Here is a 26,302-nt window from a genome sequence, read left to right as displayed (position 1 = left end):
TAGGAGGAAGGGGGAAGGGGATATGATTGAGACATAAGCTAGTCAGGGGTTGTTATCAGGTTAACATGGAAGAGATTTTTCATAGAATGGAGAGCATTTGGTGAGTGGAATGCAATGCCTGAGTGTTGTGAATGTAGACAAATAGAATCGTTTTAAAGTATGGTTGGTGAGCACTGTGTGCAATAGTGTTTACCTCCCATGATGAGTCTCTGACTCCACGGAAGTCGGATGTTAATAATAATAATAATAATAATAATAATAAGGAATATGGCCTTGTTGTGGTGGTGGGGCTAGTGTGCTTCAGTGATGGTGAGAGCTATTCTGGTGATAGCATAGCTGCCAGCAGGGCCTACCTTGTCAGACAGGTCTCAACTGAGTAGCAAGACTAACAGTGTTCCATCCCCCATTTTAATGGTAAAAAGTAAGAAGAGATCCATACCAGATCAGTCGACACCTGGGTCATCAAAGACTGCGTCAGATGTTGAGGATCCTGAGCATCACGCAACAAGTGGACTACAGGATCCAGCTCTCTGGGCAATAAGGGTAGGAAGCTGAAAAGCGACTGGAAGAAACCAAAAGTAAAAAATGGACTGTAGAAGAAAACAAAGAACTTATGAAATGTTTTTACAGCTCAACACCAGAAAAACAAGGTTTTAGAAAGCATTTAATTTGGAAACATAATTTCCCAGAATCTGCAATAACAGAACAAAGACTTATGGACCAAAAGAATTTCATTTTCCATAACAAAATATTTACCGAACTTGAGCTGCAAGAGTTACATAATAAACCAACAACTCCAGTAACAGCAAATCATCAGGAGGATGCTATATCTAACTTTGGAATTCAACAAGCTGACAACATACCTCAGAATGTTTTGACAGAAGTGCAGTGTAAAATGAAGTCAGGGATATTGGAACATATGAACTCAATAAACGACTGTATAAGATACCACCATTAAAAGCTTTACATAAATCTATGCTAAAACAGCTCCTCTTAGATGCAAAGGCAGTGATTAAAACCATCACAACCAGCAGTATAAAGGAAACAAATCAGCTTTTATACAGCACAGCGTATATCAGTGGTGTTCAACCTTTTTTGCTACGTGAGCTACTTTTCTATAAAAAGTTATTCGGCGATCTTATATAGATCATGTTCCACCAACCTGATATCTGATTACGCACAAATAAAACAACAACTAAAAAAAAAAAATACATAACTAAAAACTTTATTTGTGTATTTAAAAATTTATTTATAATTTTTAATTATTTTAATACAACAAATATTTTAATATAACAAAAAAAAACAAATATATTGGAATAAAATATTTATTTCTCTATTTTAGAAAACCAAAGTTAGAAAAAACAACAGATTGATTACAAACTCACAAGTTACAGGAAATGCTGGTTGATTAAAAAAAAAAAAAAATTAATGTGAAATTTAGCATTGTTTGGATCTCGCAATATTTTCATAGTCAAGTTGATATGAAAAAGTTGCCAATCGCAATCATCCAAATCATCATTTGTAATTTGGTTTCTTAATTGATTTTTTATGACGGTCATATTTGAAAAAGCAGATTCTGACAAGTATGTTGATCCGAAACATGACAGAATTTTTCGTGCCATATCAGTTAATATTGGGAATTTTTCATTTGCATACTTCCAAATGACTTCATTGTTTATTGATTTTAAATGTAAACTATTCTGAATGTTTATTATCTCAAGTTCTATTTCAGCTTGGTTTATATCAAACAGCCCACTAAATTTATTTGAAATTTCCGTGATGTTCAAGTTTTCTTGAAATGGATTATTGATAAAAGATACACTCATTTCAGTTTTATTAAAATCTTTAAATCTTGAATTTATTTCTTCCTCAACTAATTCTATTTCACGAATAAATTCTTTTAAATCATAGCGAAGCATTTCTTGATTTTGTTCAAAAAATTTTAATAAATATGGGAGATGTCTAAATTCACGGTCATTTATATTTTTCTTTAATAAAAGTAAGTATTGTTGGAAAGTTTTTATTGAATTTAACATGTCAATTAAATTTTTATCTCTACCTTGTAACTCTAAATTTAAATTGCATAATTTCGTACAGAAATCTAATTAAAATGATAAGTGTAACAACCATCTTTTATCACTAGATTGTGGATAAATATCTCCTTTTTCATAAAAAATTTTTTATATCATTAATTAATACAAGAAATCTTTCTAAAAATTGACTTCTGCTGAGCCAGCAAACATTATTGTACAACAGAAGTTTCCTATCATCATCTGCCTGTAATTTAAATAACCGCCATTGCAAGGTTTTTCCTCGAACAGAATTTACAATTTTAAATGTAATATCCAAAACATCTTTTGTGTTTAATCTTTTACTACATAGTACTTGTTGGTAAATAATACAGTGGTAGGTTAAAAAATCTGGATATTTGTCATCGTTTTTACATAAGGAAATGAAGCCTGATTTATTACCTATCATTGCAGGAGCACCATCAGTAGTAATAGACACAAGTTTAAAAAGCAGAAGTTTATGTTGTTTCACAAATTCATCAAATACCGAAAAAATATCTTCTCCCCTAGTCCTTCCCAATAATGGTATAATTTTCGAAAGTTCTTCTTTACTTGAATAATCTTGAAATACCATGCGAATAAATAGCATTAACTGAGCAATATCAGTGAAGTCATTTGATTCATCAAATTGTAATGAAAATGCAACACACTGGTGAATGTCTGACATTAACCTGGATTGAAAACTTTTCTCTGGCAATTGGAACTCTTCCTTTCGGCAATTTGAAATGTTGTCTGCGGCCTAGAAGTAGTCTCTCTCTCTAGCGATGTCTCGAACCGAGAAGCTCCTTTCTGGAAGCGGGAAACTCCTCTCCCAAGTGACGTGGATCAGGGCAGTCTCTCTGACAGCGACTCTGGACTGGGCGGCCTCCTCTCTGACAGTAATTCTGGAACCGGGACCCCTTCTGTTTGCTTCAGTCCCTTTTTATTAGGCCTCCTCTGAGATCTCGCATGAAGTTTGGCAACCCCCAAAGAATCAGTATGAGTCTTTCATCTTAAGTTTCAAGTTCGGCACGCCTTTTGTTCTCCTCCGCTTTCTTTTGATTGTAAGTTGCCGGCCATCGGAAAGTTGTTCGAACTCTTTCTGACTGACTTCGGAGATGTTTACACTTAGAGCCTGCGAGCCTTTCTCATACATACAAGTTTCAATAACAATCTTTCTAATGCCGCCATGTACAGCTTCGGCGACAAAAACATTGCCTTTTTTTAACACTCTAACATATTCTTATTAAAGCAGTATATACAGTTAGCTTTAAAAGAGTTATTTACAAAAACATCTAATACAAACTATACCGAGACAAACAAAGTTTATTTTTTTACAATATTCACATGGGACTTAACCTAAGTAAAAAATCGATGTAATGTGCTTTGGAATATTTAATATTTAAGCTACAATCGAGTTTTTACACTTTGCTTATAATCATATTCACCTGGCTCGCTGTTTGACTTCCACTGATCCAAATTAATTCATTTACCCAGACTTATAAGAAAATTACTGATTTGACAATTTTAATGAAAAATAAATAAACAATAGCAATACACTTAAAGCGAATTAAAAATAATACAAAATAATGATAAATAAAATATTATGTTTTCAGTTTTCATTAAATTTGTAAGGAGGAATACACAAGAGATCGATGGGTTGAACACCACTGGCCTATATCATTACAGTGAAGCTTGGTTGCAAACTGCAAGGGGAAAAGCCAAGAATGAAACAATCTGCACCATGGAAAATCCGGTTGGAATAAAAAATCAACAAACTTCGAGCTTATCTGTCCAACTTAAAGAGTTTCAAAGAAACTCTTTAAGTTTCTTAAAGTTGGACTTTAAGTTAACTCTTTAATAACAGTTAACTTAAAGTTGGACTTTAAGTTAACTCTTTAATAACATCAAAAATAAACTGATTAACACATATAATTTGGCCAACAAAACAATTGCTGAAGTTACTGAAGAGCTAAAACAAAGAATTATAGCGACTGCACAGAAAATTAAAAGATATGAAGCAAGAATAAACCAATGTGTACAAAATATGCAATTTCAACAGAACCACTCCAATTCTTTGTCTCTCCAGAGAAATACAAATGCAAACAATCATTCACCAGAAACACTCAAATTTTGGAAGTCAATAAGGAATTATCCTATTGAACACAATAAAGATGCCTCATGGATTCAGGAAATAGAATCAGAAATGAAAAAAAAAACAAATGCAAAATGTCATTATCACTAAAGAAATGGGCAGTGCACAAGCTAGAAAATCCAACTGAACAAAAAAATCATCATCATCATCATCATCATCAAATTCCTGCCATGTACCCTCAAGGGGTGTACAGGATATCACAGTACTACATGAAAAAATTACATCATTACTAACTTCCTATCAACAATTTTCCTCCAAATCGGTCTGTTACTTGTCAAGACTCCAACATTATCAGATCTTATATTTCTATCGTCTAAGGCACTTTGTACCGTATCAACCCACCTATATCTTGGTCTTCCTCTGGGTCGTTTTCCTGCCAACCTGGCAGAGAACACTTGTTTTGCTAATCTTTCCTCTCCCATTCTATTTAAGTGACCATACCATCTGAGATTAGCTCTGCTAACGCATTCCTGGATGCTGACAATGTCAAGTTCTTTCCTAATATCCTCATTTTTAATATGATATGGCCATTGATGCCATCTGTTCACGCCTCTAATCTTTCTCAGGACTCTCATATCTGCAGTCTCTAGTCTTTGGTCAAGTGTTTTACTTCTGACCCAGCTCTCAGATCCATAAGTTAAAATTGGTTTGAACACAGTCTTGTATACAGCTAATTTAGTGTTCCGACTAATTTCTCTCTTATTCCATATGAATTTATTCAATTGACTTCCCACCATACCAGCTTTCCTGATTCTGTTGTCTATTTCTATATTTAATTTACCATCTTCAGTAAAAATCGTGCCGAAGTAGCTGAAATGTTTTACTTGTTCCACAGGTTCTCCATTCACAACACAGTTGACATTTTCAATGATTCTGCCTATTTTCATTGTCTTTGTCTTTTTATTGCTGACCTTCATACCATATCTATTACAACAGCTATTCAATTTAGTCAGAGAATCTTGCAGACTTGTAGTGGATTTATTTAGAAGTATAACATCATCCGCATAAAGCAAAGAGCTGACATTAACATCTCCAATTTTGATATCAGGTTTAATACCACATTCCTTCATAATGTGATCCATATAGATAATGAATAACAGAGGGGATAATGTACATCCTTGTCTCACACCAGATTTAACATTAAACCATCTTCCTGTACTTCCTTCAATTCTAACTGCTGACTCACAACTCAAATAAAGACTAAGTATTGCTTGATATAATGCCCCATTGACACCATATAACTGCAGCGTATTGAATAGCTTCTCTCTTGGCACCTTGTCATATGCCTTTTCCAAATCGACAAAACTTAAATACAGATCTTTGTTATATTCCCATGCTTTCTCGACTATTTGTCGTAAAGTGAAGATCTGATCCTGACAGCCTCTATTTGGCCTGAATCCAGCTTGTTCTTCACCAAGCTTTTCTTCCACAATTCTTCTCAAACGTTTCTCAAGTATACTTGTATAGATCTTGCCAGGAACACTCAGTAGGGAAATACCTCTGTAATTCTCACATTCAGTTTTATTTCCCTTTTTATATATGGGTACTATGAGAGCTCTACTCCAATCATCGGGAATTCGTCCCTCTGTCCAGGCTTTCTGAACTATGCAGTGCAGCCACTGTAAGACTCTTATACCACCATACTTCAGCATTTCTGGTCGAATATCATCTACTCCTGCTGCCTTTCCACATTTCAAGCCTTTGATGGCTTTTTCTACTTCAAGTATGGATATGTATTCCTGACTGCATGCCTGGTCAGTGTTTTTTATCACTGTGTTGTCATCACTGCTTGTTTCATTTAGCAGTTTTTCAAAGTAATTACTCCATACTTCAAGGATATCTTTTTCTCCTGTTTTCATTTCACATTTATCATCTCTAATTCCTTTTACAGCACTCTTTCCTCCATTCCTAAGCTTCTTCAACAACCTCCAGAATATTTTGCCACCTTCTTGATATTTATTTTCTATATTCTTGCCAAAGTCCTACCATGACTTTTGTTTAGCTAGTTTTACACACTGTTTAGCTTTCTTACATTTGTCTCTGTATTCTGTAAGAGTAAAAGCTGACTTATTTGCCAGGAACTTTTGATATGCTTTCTTCTTTTCCTTCACTGCCTCTTTAACTTCCTGTGTCCACCAGGCAGTTCTGATTTTTTTATCTTTGCACACAACCTCACCACATGCCTCTCTGGCAGAATCAATCAATGTTTCCTTCAGAGTTTGCCACTGAATCTCCAAGGTTTGATTCCTATTCTCAAACTCTTTCATTTTCTTTTCAATAATATTTCTGTATTTTAGTCTACAGTTTACATCTGAGAGCTGCTCAACTTTTATTCGCTTTAAAATTTTCTTACATGTTACTCTTTTCAATATGAAATTCAATTTTATCCTGCTCAAGACTAAATAGTGATCACTTCCAATTTCAAATCCTCTGTACACTCTGGTGTCCTGCACCAGGGAGAAAACATCACTATCAACAATAACATAGTCAATGAGACTTTTCTTATTCCTAGCCTCTTCTCTCCATGTGAATTTGTGCACATTTTTATGTTGGAACATGGTGTTAGTAATAACCAGTCCATGTCCTGAGCAGAAATCCAACAGATATTTGCCATTATTATTAGCTTTGCTCTTTTCTCCAAATTTTCCCAAAATATTTTTGTATGTCTCACAATCATTTCCTACTCTACTATTTAGATCCCCAACAAGGACCAACGTTTCCTTTTTCATTGTGTCAGTTGCTTTTTCTAAAGCCTCAAAAAATTCCTCCACTTCTACCTTAGTAGAACCTTCTGTGGGACCATAGGCACAAATAAGTCTCATTGTCCAGTTCCCCATTCTCATATTTGCCCACATTACTCTACTTGAGACTGACTGCCATTCAAGAAGATTAGCCTCGTATTTTGTATTGAATACTATGGCTACTCCTTCTTTTCCTTGATTGTTATTGCCTGAATATAACATTTTGTATTTATTGCTCAGAAAGATCTCACCAGTTTTGGTCTTTTTTGTTTCAGTCACCCCTATTATGTCGATCTGGTACTTATCTAATTCCTCAGCTAGCTCCATTTCTTTGCCATTCAGGCTTCTTACGTTGATAGTACCGATCTTTAACTCTGGTGATGTTGAGTTGGGGTTTGTTTTCAGATTTGTTCCAGCAGCTGACTTTTCACTGTTCGCCCTGGTTCCCTGGCGAAAACAATGGGGGCCTTGTTTAACCGGGCGACGCCCCAGCCGGCATGAAATTTTGTCATGTTGTACCAACAAAAAAATCAATTTTCAAAAATCTAGAGGAATAAAAGACCAGATCCTTATTAAGAAAATGTTTCTCAGAAATTCGAAAAGATGAATAACTAACTTAAACATGTCATGGATAGACTATAAGAAAGCATTCAATATCCTATAAATTAAAGATACCAAAAAATTATATGCTTGGTTTAATCCTTTATCCAAGTGTAAGCAAACAATGTACTACAAGTTGCTCTACTAACTTCTCGTGTATGGGCTCAATATAAAAAAAAAAAGTTTGTGCCTGAAATATAATCAGGACTAGGGCAATTCGTATATAGAAGCTATAAACGCTACTTTATAGTATAACCAAGTGGACAAACTTCCAACATTCGATTCCCTCCCACACTTCTGGATCGCAAAATCAGATATTTGGGATTAGCAAAAACATACGTTCATTTCTGGCTGCTGCTATGAAATCGTGGAAAACAACTTTAATAGTTAATAATGAATGATTCAGAGATATTAGCATTAAACGCAGAATTTTTCAAGGTGATTCCTTGTCACCATTGCTCTTCAACATTTCTTTGATACCTTTGTCTATGATTCTGAAGAAAACAAAACCTGGATATGAAATTCCTAAATACGAGGTTTGTTTGAAAAGTTTGGTAAATTTCCAATGGACAGTGACACAATTCGTTCATTCATACCAGTGTTGGGACGTATCATCTTTTTTATGAGCCCTGGCCTAATTTTAGCCATGTGTGACACGTAGTTCTCATTTGGCAAACATTTAAAATAACCATGTTCGCATTTTTCATAAAAATGGAGAAAAACAAGTTTTATGCAGTGATAAAACACTTTTATTTGAAGAAGTGGATGGCCACACAGATCAAAGCCGAGTTAGATGCAGTTCATGGGGACTCTGCACCAGCATTAAAGGCTATTTATTTTTGGATAAATGAGTTTAAACGTGGTTGTAAGTCGATCAAAGATGAAGCGCGCTATGGACATCCAACTGAGGCCGCTATGAAGGAAATGATTCACAAAATCCATGGTATCGTTATGGAAGACTGCCGAGTGAAGGTAATTGGACATGAAAAGCTGTGTGCGCAATGGGTGCCATGACTGTTGACTGTTCGATCAAAAACACATGCAAAAAGACATTTCAACACAGTGTTTGGCAATGTTTAATCGCAATTCACAGGATTTTTTGTGTCGATTTGTGACTGCAGAAGAAACTTGGATCTATCACCACACACCGTCCAAACAGCAGTAGAAACAATGGACAATGCCCAGTGAAAGAGCACCAAAAAAAGCGAAGACTGTTTTGTCAGTTGGTAAGGTGATGGCCACTGTTTTTTGGGTTTGTGCTTGTTTTGTGATTGTTGACTGTTCAATCAAAAACATATGCGAAAAGACATTTCAACACAGTGTTTGGCGATGTTTAATCTCAATTCACAGGATTTTTTGCGTCGATTTGTGACTGCAGAAGAAACTTGGATTCATCACCACACACCTGTCCAAACAGCAGTAGAAACAATGGACAATGCCCAGTGAAAGAGCACCGACAAAAGCGAAGACTGTTTTATCAGTTAGTAAGGTGATGGCCACTGTTTTTTGGGATTATCAAGGAATTATCATGATAGACTATTTGGAAAAGGGTAAGACAATAACAGGAGTCTATTATGCGTCATTATTGGACCATTTGAAAGCAGAACTGAAGAAAAAACAGCGAAGATTAGTTCACAAAAAAGTGTTCTTTCATCAAGACAGTGCACCGTCCCATATATTGGCTGTCACAATGACAAAATTGCATTAACTGAGGTTCGAATTGGTTCCACATCCACCGTATTCTCCAGACTTGGGCCCATGTGACTTCTCATTCCCAAATTTAACATTTAGCTCAGTGGAAAAAAATTTTCTTTGAAAGACGATGTCATCAAGGCTGTCAATAACTATTTTGCACAATTTGACAAATCCTACTTTTTAGATTGGATGAAAAAATTGGAAACTTGCTGGACCGAATGTGTAAACCTCAATGGCAACTATGTTGAGAAATAAAGGTGATTTTTTCCAAAAAAAATGTGTTTAACTTATTTTTTTAACCAAACTTTTCAAACAACCCTTGTATAATATTAAAATTTCCCATCTATTGTATATGGATCATTTGAAGTTATATGGAAAATCAGCCCAGCAAATAGATTCTTTACTGAACACAGTTCGTATTTTCAGTCAGGACATCAAAATGGAATTTGGTTTGGATAAATACACAATTTTATCTATTAAAGGAGGAAAAATTAATGACACTATCAATTTTAATTTTGATGAAGAGAAATATATAAAAGCAATTTCAGCTGACAAACACTATAAATACCGAGGAATATTAGAAGCCAGTGATATTCTCCGCTCGAAAGTTAAACAACAGGCAGCAGCAGAATACATCAAAAGAATTAGAAATATTCTGAAAACAAAACTATGAATACAATTAGAGCAATGAATTCTTAGGCTATACCAATGATCCGATACACAGCTGGATCACTGGTATAGCCTGTATAAGATCACTGTATAATAGATTGAACAAAAGAAGACCTGGACAAACTGGACCGCAAAACTTGAAAACTAATGACTATGCATCATGCATTACATTCACGAAGTGATGTTGACTGGTTGTAGCTACCAAGGAGAATAGATGGAACTGGGTCTGCTGCAAGTGAGACAGACTGTGGAAGAAGAAGAAATTAGCTAAAAAAGTTACATCGACAAAAGCCCTGTGCAAATGCTTCAAGCAATTACACAAGCAACAGGAAACAAATCTGATTACAAAAAGGAACAGTAAAATAACTGATATGTTCGCTGGAAAAATAAACCCTTGCATGGTCAATTTCTTTGAGATACTGAAGACAAAATTGACGTGAACAAGACGTGGCAATGGCTACAATATAGATATATTAAAAAATAAACAGAAGGATTTATTCTAGCAGCTCAAGAACAGGCATTACAAACTAATGCAATGAAAGCAAAAATTTTGAACATCAATAATAACAGCAAATGCAGATTATATGAACATAAAGATGAGACTGTAGAACATCTAATCAGTGCCTGCAGCAAGATATCTCAAACTGACTATAAATACCACCATGATCAAGTGGCCAAAATAATTCATTGACATGTATGCAAAAACTATGGCTTTCCCACTTCTGATAACTGGTGGCAGCATAAAATAGAGACAGTATTGGAAAACAAAACAGCAAAAATTCTCTGGGACTTTAGAATACAAACTGATCAGCATTTGGAACACAACAGACCTGACATCACAATCATCGAACATCGACAGGTTTGGATTATTGATATCGCAGTACCAAGTGATAGGAACATTAACCACAAAGAACTGGAAAAAATTACTAAATATCGAGATCTGGCAATCAAAGTTGGCTGGCTGTGGTTACACTTTGTTTACTTATTGGTGCACTTTTTGCAATTTCAAAGAAACAATCCAACTATTTCAGCAATTAAACATCAACGAAGTGACCCCGTATGACCTACAAAAAATAGCATTACTTGGAACAGTCCATATTTATGACGCTACCTGACAGACTATTCTTAGATTCTTGGGCAGAATTGAATTGTTCTGTATTGCCAGTCAAATTATTGTTTAAATGATTTCTTGTTTTGACTGTGTATCAATTATGTGAATAAAATAACAGCAACCATTCCTGCAAAGCTCTAATAAGTCCCTGAAGGTTTTGGAAGGAGGAAGGGTTAAGAACATCAACACAACTACCTAGAGCATCCCAGACATGCTCAATAGCATAACATTCAGAAGACCTGGATAGCCAGTATCATCTTGAAGCTATTGGTCCATGAGCTTCACTTGATGAGGCGAGCATTATTGTGTTGTAGTATGTCTGTCCTATCACACCCATATGGATGAACATAGGGGTCCAGGATCTCATCTCTATAAGTTGCAGCATTCATGGTTCCACTAGGAATCACATATGTGTTGGTGTATCGACACCAATGAAATGCCTCCCCAAATCATCATGCTACCTCCACCATTGGTGTCACTTTCGTGGATACTAGAAGGATGATAACATGTCCCTGGTTCTCTCCAGATCAGAGCACATCTGTATCGCTTTGTAGAACAAATTGGAACTAATTATCACCTCTCTAGTAGCCATGAAAGGGACACTTATGGTGGAGGTAGCGTGATGGTTTGATGAAGAATTTTGTTGGGTAGATGTAATAACCTATATGCTGCATCTAGATATGAGGTCCTGGACCCATATGTTAATGTTGGTGAGGTGGATAAGAAGGAGGTGGTTGATGGAGAGATATTAGAGAGTAGTTTATTCAGGAGAAGAATTCAGAAGAAGGCCTGTGACTAGGGGCTTGCTGCAGGGCTCTGTTCTTGCAGTGCTACTGTTACTTTGTACATTTGTACAGTCTCAGCAAAGGAGAGTGGAGATATCCGTTTAATTTGGCAACATATAAGGTTATGCATTTTGGAGTGAAAAGATTACCAGCTGTATACCACATTGATGGAACTGTATTCCAGGAAATTGACAAAGCCAAATATTTGGGAGTGTTAGTGGATTGGGAATTGAAGTTTAGAGGGCACACATAGCAAAAGGGGCTAAAACAGCTCATTGGATTTGGTTACTGAAGAATATGACGTGCAGCAACAAGCAGGTTATTATACTTCTTTATCAAGCCTTCATAAGATCTCATTTTAGTTACTGTGTGCAGATCTGGTCACTAGGGTTTCTTGGCGATGAGAAAAAGGTGGAGAGGTTCCAGAGGTGAGTGACCAAGGTGGTAGCAGTTCTATGGAGTGAACCTTATGAGAACAGGTTGAAGATTTGTGGGTTACAGAAACTGGTTGACAAGTTGAAAAGGGGTTATATGAGTGAAACATACAAATTACTGAAGGGTTTTTACAAGATTAATTTAGAGGAAATTTTTCAGAACAGGTCTGGTGGTGGGAGAATTAGGGGCCATCCTTGGAACTGAGTAAGAGTGTAGTTAGCAAGGGTATCAGAACTAGATTTTTTGCTTGCAGAGTGATGAATGAGTGGAATAGGCTGCCAGAGTCTGATGGGGGGGGGGATGATATGACTGTGAATGAGTTCAAAGCAAAGTATGATAGATACTGCACAAATGTTGGATAGTGCTTGACATGATGTTCAGGGTGTCCCTTGATGAATCTAAAGACTCCATGGAGTAACCTGTAATAATAATAATAATAATCCATATGCAGGTTCGAAAGGGGAGATATTTATTCTACAAGACAATAATGTTCATCCTCATCAAGCAAAGCTTGTGGATGGCCCATATCTTCAAGAAGAGACTATCATATGTACGGATTGGCTATCCAGGTCTTTATGCTTATTTGGGATGCATTTATGCATATTTGGGATGCTCTAGATAGATGTGTTGCTGCTGTCAATCCCCCTCCTCAAAACCTTCAGGGATTTATTAGAGCTTTTCAGGAGCTATGGTTTTTATTATCAACTGAGCTCCTGGACACCATTATAAACAATATGAAATACCGTTATGAGCACTGTGAGAGGTGAACACATTCCTAATATGAGGCACTTCAACAATCTCATTTCAACTTTGTTTTTGACCATTGTGTTCAAGTACCTACCCATTTGTTATTGAATTAAACTATTTATTTAGAATTTTTTGAGATGTTTCAGATGTTTCTTTTACATCTCATATCATACTGATTTTTTCTAAATTGCATAAATTCATCATACAGATTTTGAGTTATCATGGTTTCCTTAATTTATGGAAACCAGTATATTAAGAAAACAAATTAAAATTTATAAGGCAAAAGAAAATTATAAAAATAATGTTTTGTAACAAAAGCACATAGCAGTAGAAAATGATTTCTAGAAATGATGAAATCAGGGTTCTGGATTTCTGAAATACTTATTTTTAGTTTAAATATAATTGATTTCTCAATTATAAGTGAAAAACAAGAACATAGGAAATAAATATCAAGAAGGTGGCAAAATCTTCTGGAGGCTGTTGGAAAAGCTCAAAAATGGAGGAAAGAGTGCAGTAAAAAGAATTAGAGATGATAATGGTGACATGAAAACTAGAGAAAAAGATACCTTTTGATGTATGAAGTAATTATTATTATTATTATTATTATTACCAAAGACCCCATGGAGTCAAAGACTCATGTAGGAGGTCCTTTTATCAAACACACAGCTCATCATATTGTGCTTTAAACACACTCAAATTCTCTGCAGACACCACACTCTTAGGCAAGGCATTCCAATCATTCACAACTCTGCATGAAAAAAAATCTGATTCTCACTCCCCTAATCACACCCTCCTTATACAGCTTCCAGGGATGACCTCTGGGTCTCCCCTGATCTCCCACTATTTTCTGTAGAACCTCTCCAGCTTTGATCCTATAACAACCCTTAATAACTTGCAGGTCTCTATCATATCTCCCCTCCTCCTCCTGTCCATCAGACTCTGCAAGTTGCATCTTCTCAATCTTTCCTCATACTCGACATTCCAGAGGTTAGAAACTACCTTAGTCAGTCATCTCTGGACCCTCTCCAACATCTCTTCATACCTCTGAAAACCAGGTGACCAAATCTGGACACAATAGTAAATGGGTGGCCTAATCAAAGCCTTATACAATGGAAAAAGAATCTCCCTACTTCTACAAGTCAGTGTCCTTCACATCATTTCCAAAAGCCTTTGTGTTGTCTTCACAATTTTGACTGTGTCCCCTAAATTTCAGATCCTTATCCACTATCACCCCCAGATCTCTTATTTCCTCCACCAACAATATATTCTCACCAAGCATAAATTCTGCATCCTATTTTTGTTTTCCAAATTTTAAAACCTTACATTTTGCAACATTGAACCCATATCCCCATTCCCGCACACAATCACTCAATTTATTCAAGTCTTCTTGTAAAGCCACAACATCTTCTCTACTCTTCATAGTTCATACCAACTTTGCATCATCTACAAACAACTGAATATCTCCATCCAAATCTTCACCAATATCATTAATCATTATTATTATTCTTCAGGCCTCCATAGAGTCAAAAGACTCATCGTGGGAGGTCCCTCCTAGGAAACACAAAGTCTATCATACCACTCCTTAAATGCATTGACCGTTCTTGCTCTCACCACTCCATCAGGCAATGCATTCCACGGTTCAACCATTCTCCATGCAAAGAAACCACTCCTCACCCTCTTGCTCACAGTTTCCTTTCGTAACTTCCAGGGCTGTCCTCTTGTCATGACTCCTTCCCGCTGTTCAACCAAGCGAAAGAACTCTCCAGTGTCAACCCTGTAACCACCTCTCAACAGTTTAAAAGTCTCAATCATATTACTCCTCCTTCTTCTATCCACCAAACTCTGCAGTCCACACTTCCTCAACCGATCCTCATAACTAACATTGTACAGTTTTGACACCATCTTTGTTATCTGCCTTTGTACTCTTTCCACAGTTAGTTTATCCCCTTCAAATCCTGGGGAGTACATCTGAGAACAATGGTCTAAGTGTGGTCTGATCAGAGTCTTATACAATGGAATGATAACCATTTTATCTCTGTAGGTCAGTGTCCTTCTCATTATTGCAGCACTCCTCTGCGTTACCTTCACTACCATTGCAATATGTCCCCAAAATTTCAGATTTCTATCAATCATCAAACCCAGATCTCTTGTCTCTCCTACTTCCTCCAGTTTAACTCCTCCCATAGAGTATGCAGCATCGTCCCAATGTGTCCGATGTGTCCCAAACCTCAAGACCTTACATTTTGCTGCATTAAACCGAAACCCCCCTTCATTTGCCCTTCTATCTAGCTTACTCAAATCCTCTTTCAGGGCTACCACATCTGCACTATTACTAATAACCCTTCTCAGCTTCGCATCATCCGCAAACAACTGAATATCCCCTTGCAATCCACGGACAATGTCATTGATATAAAGGTTAAACAATATAGATCCCAGTACTGAGCCCTGTCAAACTCCACTTGTAACCTTCTGCCTCTTTGATACTGCTCCGCCATACACAACTCTCTGATACCTATCGGACAGCCAATCCTGAATCCAGTTGACCAATCTGACATACAGACCCATGTGCTGCAACTTGAATATCAGCTTATCAAGTGGCACCCTGTCAAAAGCCTTTGCCAAGTCTAGGAAAATGGCAGTATATGCCTTTCCCTCATCGAATGCTCTTGTAACTTTATCATAAAAGACTAGCATATTGCTAAAACAAGAGCGCCCCATTCACAAATCCATGTTGACTCTCACAGATAACATTACCCTCATCTTCCCAATGCTGTATATGGTCCCTCACTACTTTCTCCAAGATCTTACTAACTACTGATGACACACAAATTGGCCTATAAATAGACACTTTCAGTTTGCAACGCCCTTATGCAATGGCATCTTATATGTACCTTCCTTTCATTCTTCCCTTCTTTCCTTCCATTCTTAATATCTTACCTTCCTTCCATTCCATGGGCACCTTTCCCACAGCCAGAGTTTCATTGAAAAGCCAGGGCAACGGCACTGTCAGTTCCTTAGCACATTCTCTCAAAACTCGTGGTGAAATGCCATCCAGTCCCACAGCTTTACTAACATCCAGAGTACTCAGTATGTGGAAAACACTATATACAAATTAAACAAGTTAATATATACAAGTTAAACAGCAATGGTCCTAAAACAGACCCCTGAGGCACACCACTAGTAACTTTCCTTTTCCTGAATATCGCTCTCCCATACACAACTTGTTGATACCTATCAGATAGCCCGTCTCGAATCCAATGCGCCAATCTAATATCCAACCCCATCCACTCCAGTTTGACTATCAACTTATCATGCGGTAATCTTTCAAAAGCCTTTGCAAATTCTAAGTATATTACTGTGTATCCTTCTCCTCTGTCCATGGAAGCAGTCACCTTATTGTAATAAGTAAGTAGATTACTAAAACATGAACCCTTTAGCAAATCCATGCTGTCCATCAAAAATAATACTATTGTTGTCAACCCAATTCTGGATCCTAGTTTTCACAAGCTTCTCCAACACCTTAAGTACAACACCTAACACACAGATAGGCCAATAGTTTGATGCTTGAGTTCGATCACCTCCTTTATGAAGTGGCACAATCTTGCCCTCCTTTCACTCCTTAGGAACTTGACCGAGTGCTAGACTCATATTAAAAAAATATGGCAAGGCTGGCGTCAACTCCCTGGGACATTCCTTCAGAATATGTGGTGATATGTTATCAAGTCCCACAGCCTTATTTATATCTAGTTTACTCAACTCCCCAAATACCTCTTGCTCACTTTCAATCAATCTCTCTTCCCCATCATCAACTGCTCTCAATCTCTCCATGAAGTCACATTCACAATTCAATTTGAATTACTTTGAAAAATGCTAAATGAAACAAACAGTGACAGCATAGTGATAAAACACACTCAACAGGCATGCAATCATGAATAAATACATATCCATACTTGAAGTAGAAAAAACCTGAAATGTGTAAAGGCAGCAGGAGGAGATGATATTTGACCAGAAATGCTCAAATATGGAGGTATAAAAGTCTTGCAGTGGCTGCACTGCATAGTTCAGAAAGCCTGGACAGAGAGATGAATTCCTGATGATTGGAGTAGAGCTCTTGTAGTACCCATATACAAAAATGGAAATAAAACTGAATGTGAGAATTACAGAGGTATTTCTCTACTGAGTGTTCCTGGTAAGATTTATGCAAGTATACTTGAGAACTGGTTGAGAAGAAATGTAGAAGAGAAGCTTGGAAGAACAAGCTGGATTGAGGCCATATAGAGGCTGCCAAGATCAGATTTTCAATTTATGACAAATAGTTGAGAAATCGTGGGAATATAACAAGGATCTGTACTTAAGTTTTGCAGACCTGCAAAAGGCATATGACAAGGTGTCAAGAGAAAAGTTATTCAAAACCCTACAGTTAGATGGTTTTGATGGGACATCATATCAAGCAATGCTTAGTATTTATTTGAGTTGTAAGTCTGCAGTTAAGAATTGAAGGAAGTACAGGAAGATGGTTTAATGTTAAATCTGGTGTCAGACAAGAATGCACTGATATCAAAATTGGAGATGTTAATCTCAACTCTTTACTTTATGCAGATGACTTTTAAATAAATCCAGTACAAGTGTACAAGATTCCCTGACTAAATTGAATAACTGTGGTAATAGATATGGTATGAAGGTCAGCATTAAAACGACAAAGACAATGAAGATAAGCAGAAAGCATTGTGAATGGAGAGCCTATAGAACAAATAAAACATTTTCAGCTATTTAGGCACAAATTTTAGTGAAGACAGTAAATCAAATATGGAAATAGATAACAGAATCAACAAAGCTGGTATGGTAAGAAGTCACCTGAATAAATTTATATGAAATAAGAGAGAAATTAGTCAAATCACTGTTTAGCTGTATACAAGACAGTGTATACAGCTAGTAACAGAAAAAACGTACTGTTAACACAAATAACTGAAACCTGGTCAAACCAATTTTAACTAATGGACCTGAGAGCTGGGTTAGAAATAAAACACTTGACCAAACACTAGAGACCACAGATATGAGAGTCATTGAGAAAGATTAGGGGCATGAACAGATGGCATCAATGTCATATTAATATCATATTAAAATCAATATCATATTAAAAATGAGGACATTAGGAAAGAACTCAACATTGTTAGCATCCAGGAATGTGTTAGCAGAGCTAATCTCAGATGGTATGGTCACTTAAACAGAATGGGAGAAGAAAGATTAGCAAAACAAGAGTTCTCTGTCAGGTTGGGAGGAAAGAGACCCAGAGGAAGACCAAGATATAGGCGGTTCATACTAAAAAGTGCCTTAGAAGACAGAAATATAAGATCTGATAATGTTGGAGTCTTGACAAACAGATTGATTTGGAGGAAAATTGTTGATTTGAAGTTAGTGGTGATGTAAGTTCTTCATGTAGTACTATCATTATATTCTATACACCCCTTGAGGATACATGTCAGAAATTTGATGATGATGATGATGTGATTTCATTTACAAGTAACTGATAAGTATCAAAACCAAAACCCAAACACTACTGCAGAAATTATGACTATTTTGAAGAATGATATGATTAATTCAGAGGCTGCCAAACTTTCTCGGTTCATGCTGATCCTGTACAAAAGAAATTCCTGAGAGTTCCATTTATTAAGTAGATTTTTTAAAAAAAAAAACCCAACATAATAGAATATTTTTCCTCTCTCTTCTTACTTTGAAGAATAAACATCCATCAATTCTGGAATTAGCCAATGAATGAAATTTCGAGTGTTGTGTGTGTGTGTGTGTGTGTGTGTGTGTGTGTGTGTGTGTGTGTGTGTGTGTGTGTGTGTGTGTGTGTCTTTTTATTTCACACATGCCTCTAGGGTGCTGTTAGTGATGAGTGCGATGTTTTAATCTCTATAAACAATAACAAATTTTGATACTTTGTATTTTATTTACTTATGTGCTTTAAGTTCAAAATAGAATGCGCGAGGAGTGTTTGCCAGGAGGAACAATAGAAAGGGTGGCTATGGCAATTAAGAGAGGTGAAAGGGTGGATGAGATGATTGTGATGGTAGGAACAAATGACTTGAGTGGTAATGTAAGTCGGGCAGCTAGAGATATGAGATTTTTGCTTGAGGCTGTAAGGAAGAAGACAGAGAGAGGAAAAATAGTGTGCGTGTTTCCTACGTATGATAATGATGAGCTGAGCAGAAGAGCAGTAATATTGAATGACATAATAGCTAGAATGTGTGACAAGAGAGGACTGGTATATGTGGATGCATGGAGTGTGTTTGAGGAAAGAGAGGAATTGTATGTGAGAGACCGCTTACATTTGAATGAGGAAAGATGTAGGCATCTGGAGAGATTGCAGTTCTGAACGAGTCAGTGTGTCCCAGGGAGGATGATAGCAGGGGTGGCCTCTTGTGGGAATGGATACTTGGGAGAAGGGAGACGACATCAGGTAACACTGAGTCCAGTGGAGTCTAGAGGGAATATTGCTGGGTATAGAAACAATGGCATTTATATGCTTTATACTAATGCCAGGAGTATCCGGAATAAGGGAGAGGAATTGGTGGTGCAGATAGCATCAGCCTGGCCAAAAATTATTGGGATCACTGAGACGTGGTTGACAGAAGAGGATATAATAAGAATAGAAGTCGCTGGGTACAGCATTTTTTGGCAGAATAGGAGGGGGAAAGCGTGGAGGTGGGGTACTGCTCATGATAAGTGATGACCTATGTCCTCTAAGAGTAGAGGCTTTGGAAGGAAGTGAGACAAATGATTTGGAGAGCATATGGTGTGAGGTAGAGGTAGGCAAGGCAGGATATTTAGTGGGGTATTGCTACAGACCCAGGAGCACAGAGGATGGGGACCAGGAGATGTTTAGACAGTTAAGTTTGGCAAGTGCAAGAAGAAGAAGAATGATTGTTATGGAAGATTTTAACTACAGTAGTATAAATTGGAGGGAGGACGATGCATGTAGCAATAGGGGAATGGAATTTCTAGAATTCTTGAGGGACAAATGTCTTAGGCAGCATGTAACAGAGGGAACAAGAGTTTTAGTTTTCACTTGGAAAATGAACAGACATGAAGGAGTATCAAATAGACGGGAACTTATGTGGAATTATAAAGCAGGTGATTATAACAGTCTTAGACGTCAACTTCGGGAAGTTTCATGGAGGGAAGAATTGGAAGGCTGGGATATCATTAGTGCGTGGGAAATTGTGAAAAAATATTTGTTAGCAGCAATGGTAAGTTATATACCACGAGTGAAGAAGAGGACACAATTTGGAGTAATGTGGATGACAAACAATATTAAACAGGAATTGCATGCGAAAAAGAGGCTATGGAAGAGATATAAGGAGACAGGTGAAGAGATGCATGAGGAATATAAGTCACAGGCCAGAAGAGTGACTAGTGTGGTAAGGAAAGCGAAACTGGAATATGAGAGGAGATTGGCCCTAAGATCCAAAGAAAATCCTAGGGAGTTTTTTAGCTATGTGGCCAGTAGGAGGAGAAATGACTGTGGAAGAATGATATTGTGAGATAAAAATGAGAATAGAGTGACTGATGCAGAGGACATAGTGGAATTGTTCAATGAACACTTTATTGGAGTATTTCATCCTAGAGGAGTCAGTTTTAATGCCAGAGGGATAGGGCAGGTTCGAAGTTCAGAGGTACAGGAGGAGAGTGTGTTTCAGATACTGAGTACTCTGGATGTCAGTAAAGCTTGGGGACAAGATGGTATTTCACCACGAGTTTTGAGATAATGTGCTAGGGGACTAACAGTACCTTTAACCTGGCTTTTCAATGAAAGTCTGGCTGTTGGAAAGGTGCCCAAGGAATGGAAGAAAGGTAAGATAGTGCCATTGCAGGACAGTTTGTGTGTCATCAGTAGTTGTTAAGATCTTGGAGAAAGTAGTGAGGGACCGTATACAGCATTGGGCAGATGAGGGTAATGTTATCTGTGAGAGTCAACATGGATTTGTGAAAGGGCGCTCTCGTTTTAGCAATATGCTAGCCTTTTATAATAAAGTTACAAGAACATTAGATGAGGGAAAGGCATATACTGCCATTTTCTTAGACTTAGCGAAGGCATTTGACAGGGTGCCACATGATAAGCTGATATTTAAGTTGCAGCACGTGGGTCTGGATGTCAGATTCTTAACTGTTCAGGATTGGCTGTCTGATAGGTATCAGAGAGTTGTGTAATTTGGAGCAGTTTCAAGGAGGCAGAGAGTTACAAGTGGGGTCCCACAGGGCTCAGTACTAGGACCTATATTGTTTAACCTTTATATTAATGACATTACCAGTGTATTGCAAGGGGATATTCAGTTGTTTGCAGATGATACGAAGCTGGGAAGGATTATTAGTAATAGTGCAGATGTGGTAGCCCTGCAAGAGGATTTGAATAAGCTAGATAGATGGGAAATTGAATGGGGGTGTAAGTTTAATGCAGCAAAATGTAAGGTCTTGAGGTTTGGGAAACATCGATGGGATGTTGCATACTCTATGGGAGGAGTTATACTGCAGGAAGTAGGGGAGACAAGAGAGCTGGGGTTGATGATTGATAAAAACCTGAAATTTATGGGACATATTGCAAAGGTGGTGAAGGCAACACAGAGGATTGCTGCAATTATGAGAAGGATACTGACCTGCAGAGATAAAAGGGTTATCATTCCGTTGTATAAGTCTCTGATTAGACTACACTTAGACTATTGTTCTCAGATTTGGTCCCCAGGATTTGAAGGGGATAAATTAACTGTGGAAAGGATACAAAGACAGATGACAAAGATGGTTTCAGGACCGTACAGTTTTGGTTATGAGGATGGGCTGAGAGAATGTGGACTGCAGAGTTTGGTGGATAGATGAAGGAGAGGTGATATGATTGACACTTTTAAACTGTTGAGAGGTGGTTACAGGGTTGACACTGTGGAGTTCTTTCGGTTGGTTGAACAGCGGGAAGGAGTGATGAAAAGAGGCCATCCCTGGAAGTTACGAAAGGAAACTGTGAGAAAGAGGGTGAGTAGTGGTTTCTTTGCATGGAGGGTGGTTGAACCATGGAATGCATTGCCTGATGAAGTGGTGAGAGCGAGAACGGTCAATGAGTTTCAGGAGTGGTATGATAGACTTTGTGTTTCTTAGGGGGGGACTTCCCCTCGATGAGTCTTCACAGACTTTATGTTCTTAGGAAGGACCTCCCACGATGAGTCTTTTGACTTCATGGAGGCGTTAATAATAATAATAAAAACTTTCTTTTTTCAAAGATGGTGAAAATCTGCAACTGTGTCAGTCAGCGAATTCTGCAGTATACCACACATCTGTTTTCAACCCAGTCGTATTTAGCTGAAACATAAAAAAATATTCTAGAGATGGATGATTTATAATTGCCTTGAGTAGTGTTTCTTAAACTGAAGATTAGTTAGGCTTCTTCCTTTCTCTCTCTCTCCTCATTCACACCACACACACACACACACACAAACACAGAGCATGGCTTCTTCCTCTCCCTACCAATATGTCAGAGAATATGAATGCACCAAAAATCATGGAAACACGATCAAACATCCTATTATCCCAAAATCAGGTTTATGTATGCTAAGTTACTTGACTGTAACTACCAAAGGACTTAATATGTAAAAAAAGATGGAAATATATAAAGGATGTCCCATATGGCCAGGATTATAGGAAATGTGAGATATTTGCTGAGATATGGAAAAATGTCAAAAGGGGAAGTTGATGGAAATCATGGTTTTTAGCTCATGTCTCAGAATGTAATTAGGAAGACCACCACTATACTATTCTCAACATAGTCATGTTCTGCACTGTGAATGGATATTTTAAATGTAAATATTTATTGAAAAAATTTTATGAAATTTCATATTGATTTTATAAAATTATGAAATCTCATGAAATCATTATGAAATCTCATGCATCTGAAGAAACTCAGATGCATGAGAAGGTACTAGAGTGTCTGCATAAACTGAATAATAATTCAGCAACAGGAGAATAGGAATTGTTATTCATCTGAATAACAATTCAGTTGAATTATTATTCAGCTGGTATCACAGATGCTGAAAGAGTGTTCAGTTGAGCTGGCTATGCCTTTCTTTTTTTGGCCAAGGTGGGTAGTATGAGCAGAGGGAAGATTTCACAGAAGTGGAAAGAATGTATGAATGTCATGGCTGAGTTAGACAAGAGGAATGCCTACATTATGGAAAACTATTATATAAGTTGGAATAGATGGGAATGGATCATAAATTATTAGCTTAGATTAGAATATGGGTGGCTGACAAATCAGAAAGTGATGTAGTGGATGTGAGTCTGCAAGATTTAAAGTGACCAGTGGTGTACTCTGTCCATAGTTATTCAGTCTTTATATTAATAACGTTAGAAAGGATTTGGCAAGAAACTTCCAGCTGTTTGCTGATGATGCAAAGACAGGTTAGGATAATCAGGAATGCAACTAACATGCAATAATTGCAGAATGATTTCAACTAGCTGGAATTGTGGGCATGTGAAAATGGCTATAAGTGCAATGTTAGTATATGTAAAGTCATGCACTTTGATGTAATGAGATAGCCCACCAATATAATATCTTACCATATTATATTAGTGGGATAACTAGAAAAAAGTTACTAGGCTAGAGATCTTGGAGTTTTAGTAAATAAGGAAGTTGAAGTTAATGGGTGATATAGCAGAATCTATGAATACAACTCAGTGGATAATTATAATGCTGAAAAAAACTTTGTCATATAAGGAGAAGGAAGTTATTTTGCCTCTTTACAAAGCTTTCATATAACCTCATTTAATCTCCTGATTTCCAAGATGAAGCAGATGCATTGGAGATTGTGCAAAAAGGAGAATGTTAAAGATGATATTGGGACTGTGGAATGTAGATTATGAGAACAGATTTAGAATTTGTGGACATTAGCAAACAGGAGAATTGTGGAGAAAAGCAATATAACAAATACCTACAAACTTCTAAAAGGGTCATACAGGATACCAGTAGATGGAATTTTTCATTTTATGGAGGGTAGGAAGAGAGAATGAGATGGCATCCATGGACTTTGAGAAAGAATGCAGCCAAGAATTGTGGGCATGTGAAAGGGGAAGTTGACAGAAATCATGGTTTCTAGCTCATGTCTCAGAATGTAATTAGGAAGACCACCACTATACTATTCTCAACATAGTCATGTTCTGCACTGTGAATGGATATTTTAAATGTAAATATTTATTGAAAATTTTTTATGAAATTTCATATTGATTTTATAAAATTATGAAATCTGAAGTGTCATGAAATCTCATGAGGATGAGAGCTACATTTTAGTCTCATAGAGTGGTGCATGATTGCTTGCATTTGGAGGTGGTGAGTGCAGGTAATGCGAATTAATTTGAAAGAAAAGGTATGGCAAGTAGTGTTGAGTGATATGTGGCCTCTCTCAATGAGGACTTATCTACCTGGAAGTCTCTTATAATAACAATAATAATAATAATAATTTTATCCAATTTCTAAATGTAAGATTTATATGTATTCCCTATATGCACTTCCAAAATTCAGTAAAACTTGATTACCTGACTATCCAAGGTGAGACTATGTTCTTTCTACACATTTAACATCAGTATAGGCTAAAATTAGTTTGAAAGAGTGAAGCTGCTGAATTATACTAGTAGCTTGTTATTTTTCAGAGACCTATTTGCTTTTCCATAGTACCATAAAATTAACAGTAAACAGGATATAGGCTGCACATTATGTAATACATTTTTTATGTATTGTGATGTGACAATTGTTTTTTTGTTTTTTTTCTTGATAAAGAAACTGAATGTGAATACTTACATTGTAAAAGATGTCTGGATTACTGTTGTCGTAAAGTAAGGCTTTATGGTACATATTTTGAGCTTCCTCTGATCTGAAATGTACAGGGAACATTAACACAGATTTTAACCATGAAACATGTTGTTCAATAATGAAATCCATTAATAATCTAGAAAAGTGGAGAGAGACCTTTCTGTCTGGGAAAGCTATACTTAGATCTTCATTTGACTTTGTTTTCCACAAGGGGTAACACAGTGTTGGAATGTATGGCATATCCCAATAGAATGATCCCTTGTGGAAAATCAAAAGTATGCCACAGTATCCAGTGCCTATAGTAATTATATATTTATGAAAGAAATTAATGAACATTTTGAATTACTCGGAGTGTGAAAGATATGAGAGTGGTCTGAAAAGGTCTTGGCCTCAACCATAAATGGCAACACTATTGGCAAGTTTTTTTTTCTAAGTTGGTACATCTGTCATAAGCATCCATGTGAAATTGCAAGTCATTCTATCAGGTAGTATGTTTTATACACCTGTCTGAAGCAAAAGTGTTGTCTGTATCCCTTGAAATGGATAAAATTGAGTATCGTATGGTTAAAAAATTCTTTGTAAAAGAAGGTTTAACGCCAAAAGAAATTCATTCGAAGTTCAGAAAAGTTTATGGGCACTCTTCTCCTTCATTTTCGACAATTAAGAAATGGGCTGCCAAGTTTAAACATGGCCGTACCAGCCTTGAAGATGATCCATGTGAAGGACATCCAAAAAAGTGTATCCATACAAGAAATTATTATTGTTCAGGCCTCCATGAAGTCAAAAGATTCACCGCGGGAAGTCCTTCTTAAGAAACACAAAGTTTATCAAGACTCATCGTGGGAGGTCCCTCCTAGGAAACACAATGTCTATCATACCACTCCTTAAGCTCATTGACTGTTCTCGCTCTCACCACTCTATCAGGCAATGCATTCCATGGTTCAACCACCCTCCATGCAAAGAAACCATTCCTCACCCTCTTGCTCACAGTTTCCTTTTATAACTTCCAGAGATGGCCCCTTGTCATCACGCCTTCCCACTGTTCAACCAAGTGAAAGAACTCCCCAATGTCAACCCTGTAACCACCTCTCAACAGTTTAAAAGTTTCAATCATGTCACCTCTCCTTCTTCTATCCACCAAACTCTGCAGTCCACATTCCCTTAGCTGATCCTCGTATATATATCTACCCTATATATATAAAATGAAAAGCCTTTTTATGTCAAGTTTTTATGTCACTTTTTTGAAACGTTTTGAAACTCAGGGGCTACCCTGAGTGTCGAGTCTTCAAAATTCGAGTATCAAATTTCAAGGAGAACCAGCCTACCAGTCTGGAAATTGGGGAGTTCGGCGCCGTGGGTGCCAGGGGACAAACCTCCCTTTCAAGTCTTCAAAATTCGAGTCATCAGAATTCAAGGAGAACCGGCCTACCAGTCCGGAACCAGGGGGAGGAGCCCCCCCCCCCTTAGT

At 37.1% G+C, this 26,302-nt stretch overlaps 1 protein-coding gene across 1 annotated transcript in view; it reads right to left on the bottom strand.

Moving 5' to 3' along the window:
• LOC150105132 (protein O-mannosyl-transferase Tmtc3-like) overlaps nucleotides 1-26,302 on the bottom strand; it is a 318,113-nt gene that overhangs the window by 81,110 nt on the left and 210,701 nt on the right. The window contains exon 11 of the mRNA XM_090395125.1: nucleotides 24,823-24,895. Coding sequence (XP_090251251.1) covers nucleotides 24,823-24,895 — 73 coding nt within the window. The remainder of the gene's footprint in view (nucleotides 1-24,822; nucleotides 24,896-26,302) is intronic.

This window comes from Typopeltis vanoorti, chromosome 7 (genome assembly GCF_054136105.1).
Source record: "Typopeltis vanoorti isolate ZY-2024b chromosome 7, IOZ_Tvanoo_1.0, whole genome shotgun sequence".
NCBI classification, from domain to species: Eukaryota; Metazoa; Arthropoda; class Arachnida; order Uropygi; family Thelyphonidae; genus Typopeltis; species Typopeltis vanoorti.
The sequence above is the reverse complement of the archived record's forward strand: the minus strand, read 5'-3'. Positions and strand labels throughout refer to the sequence as shown.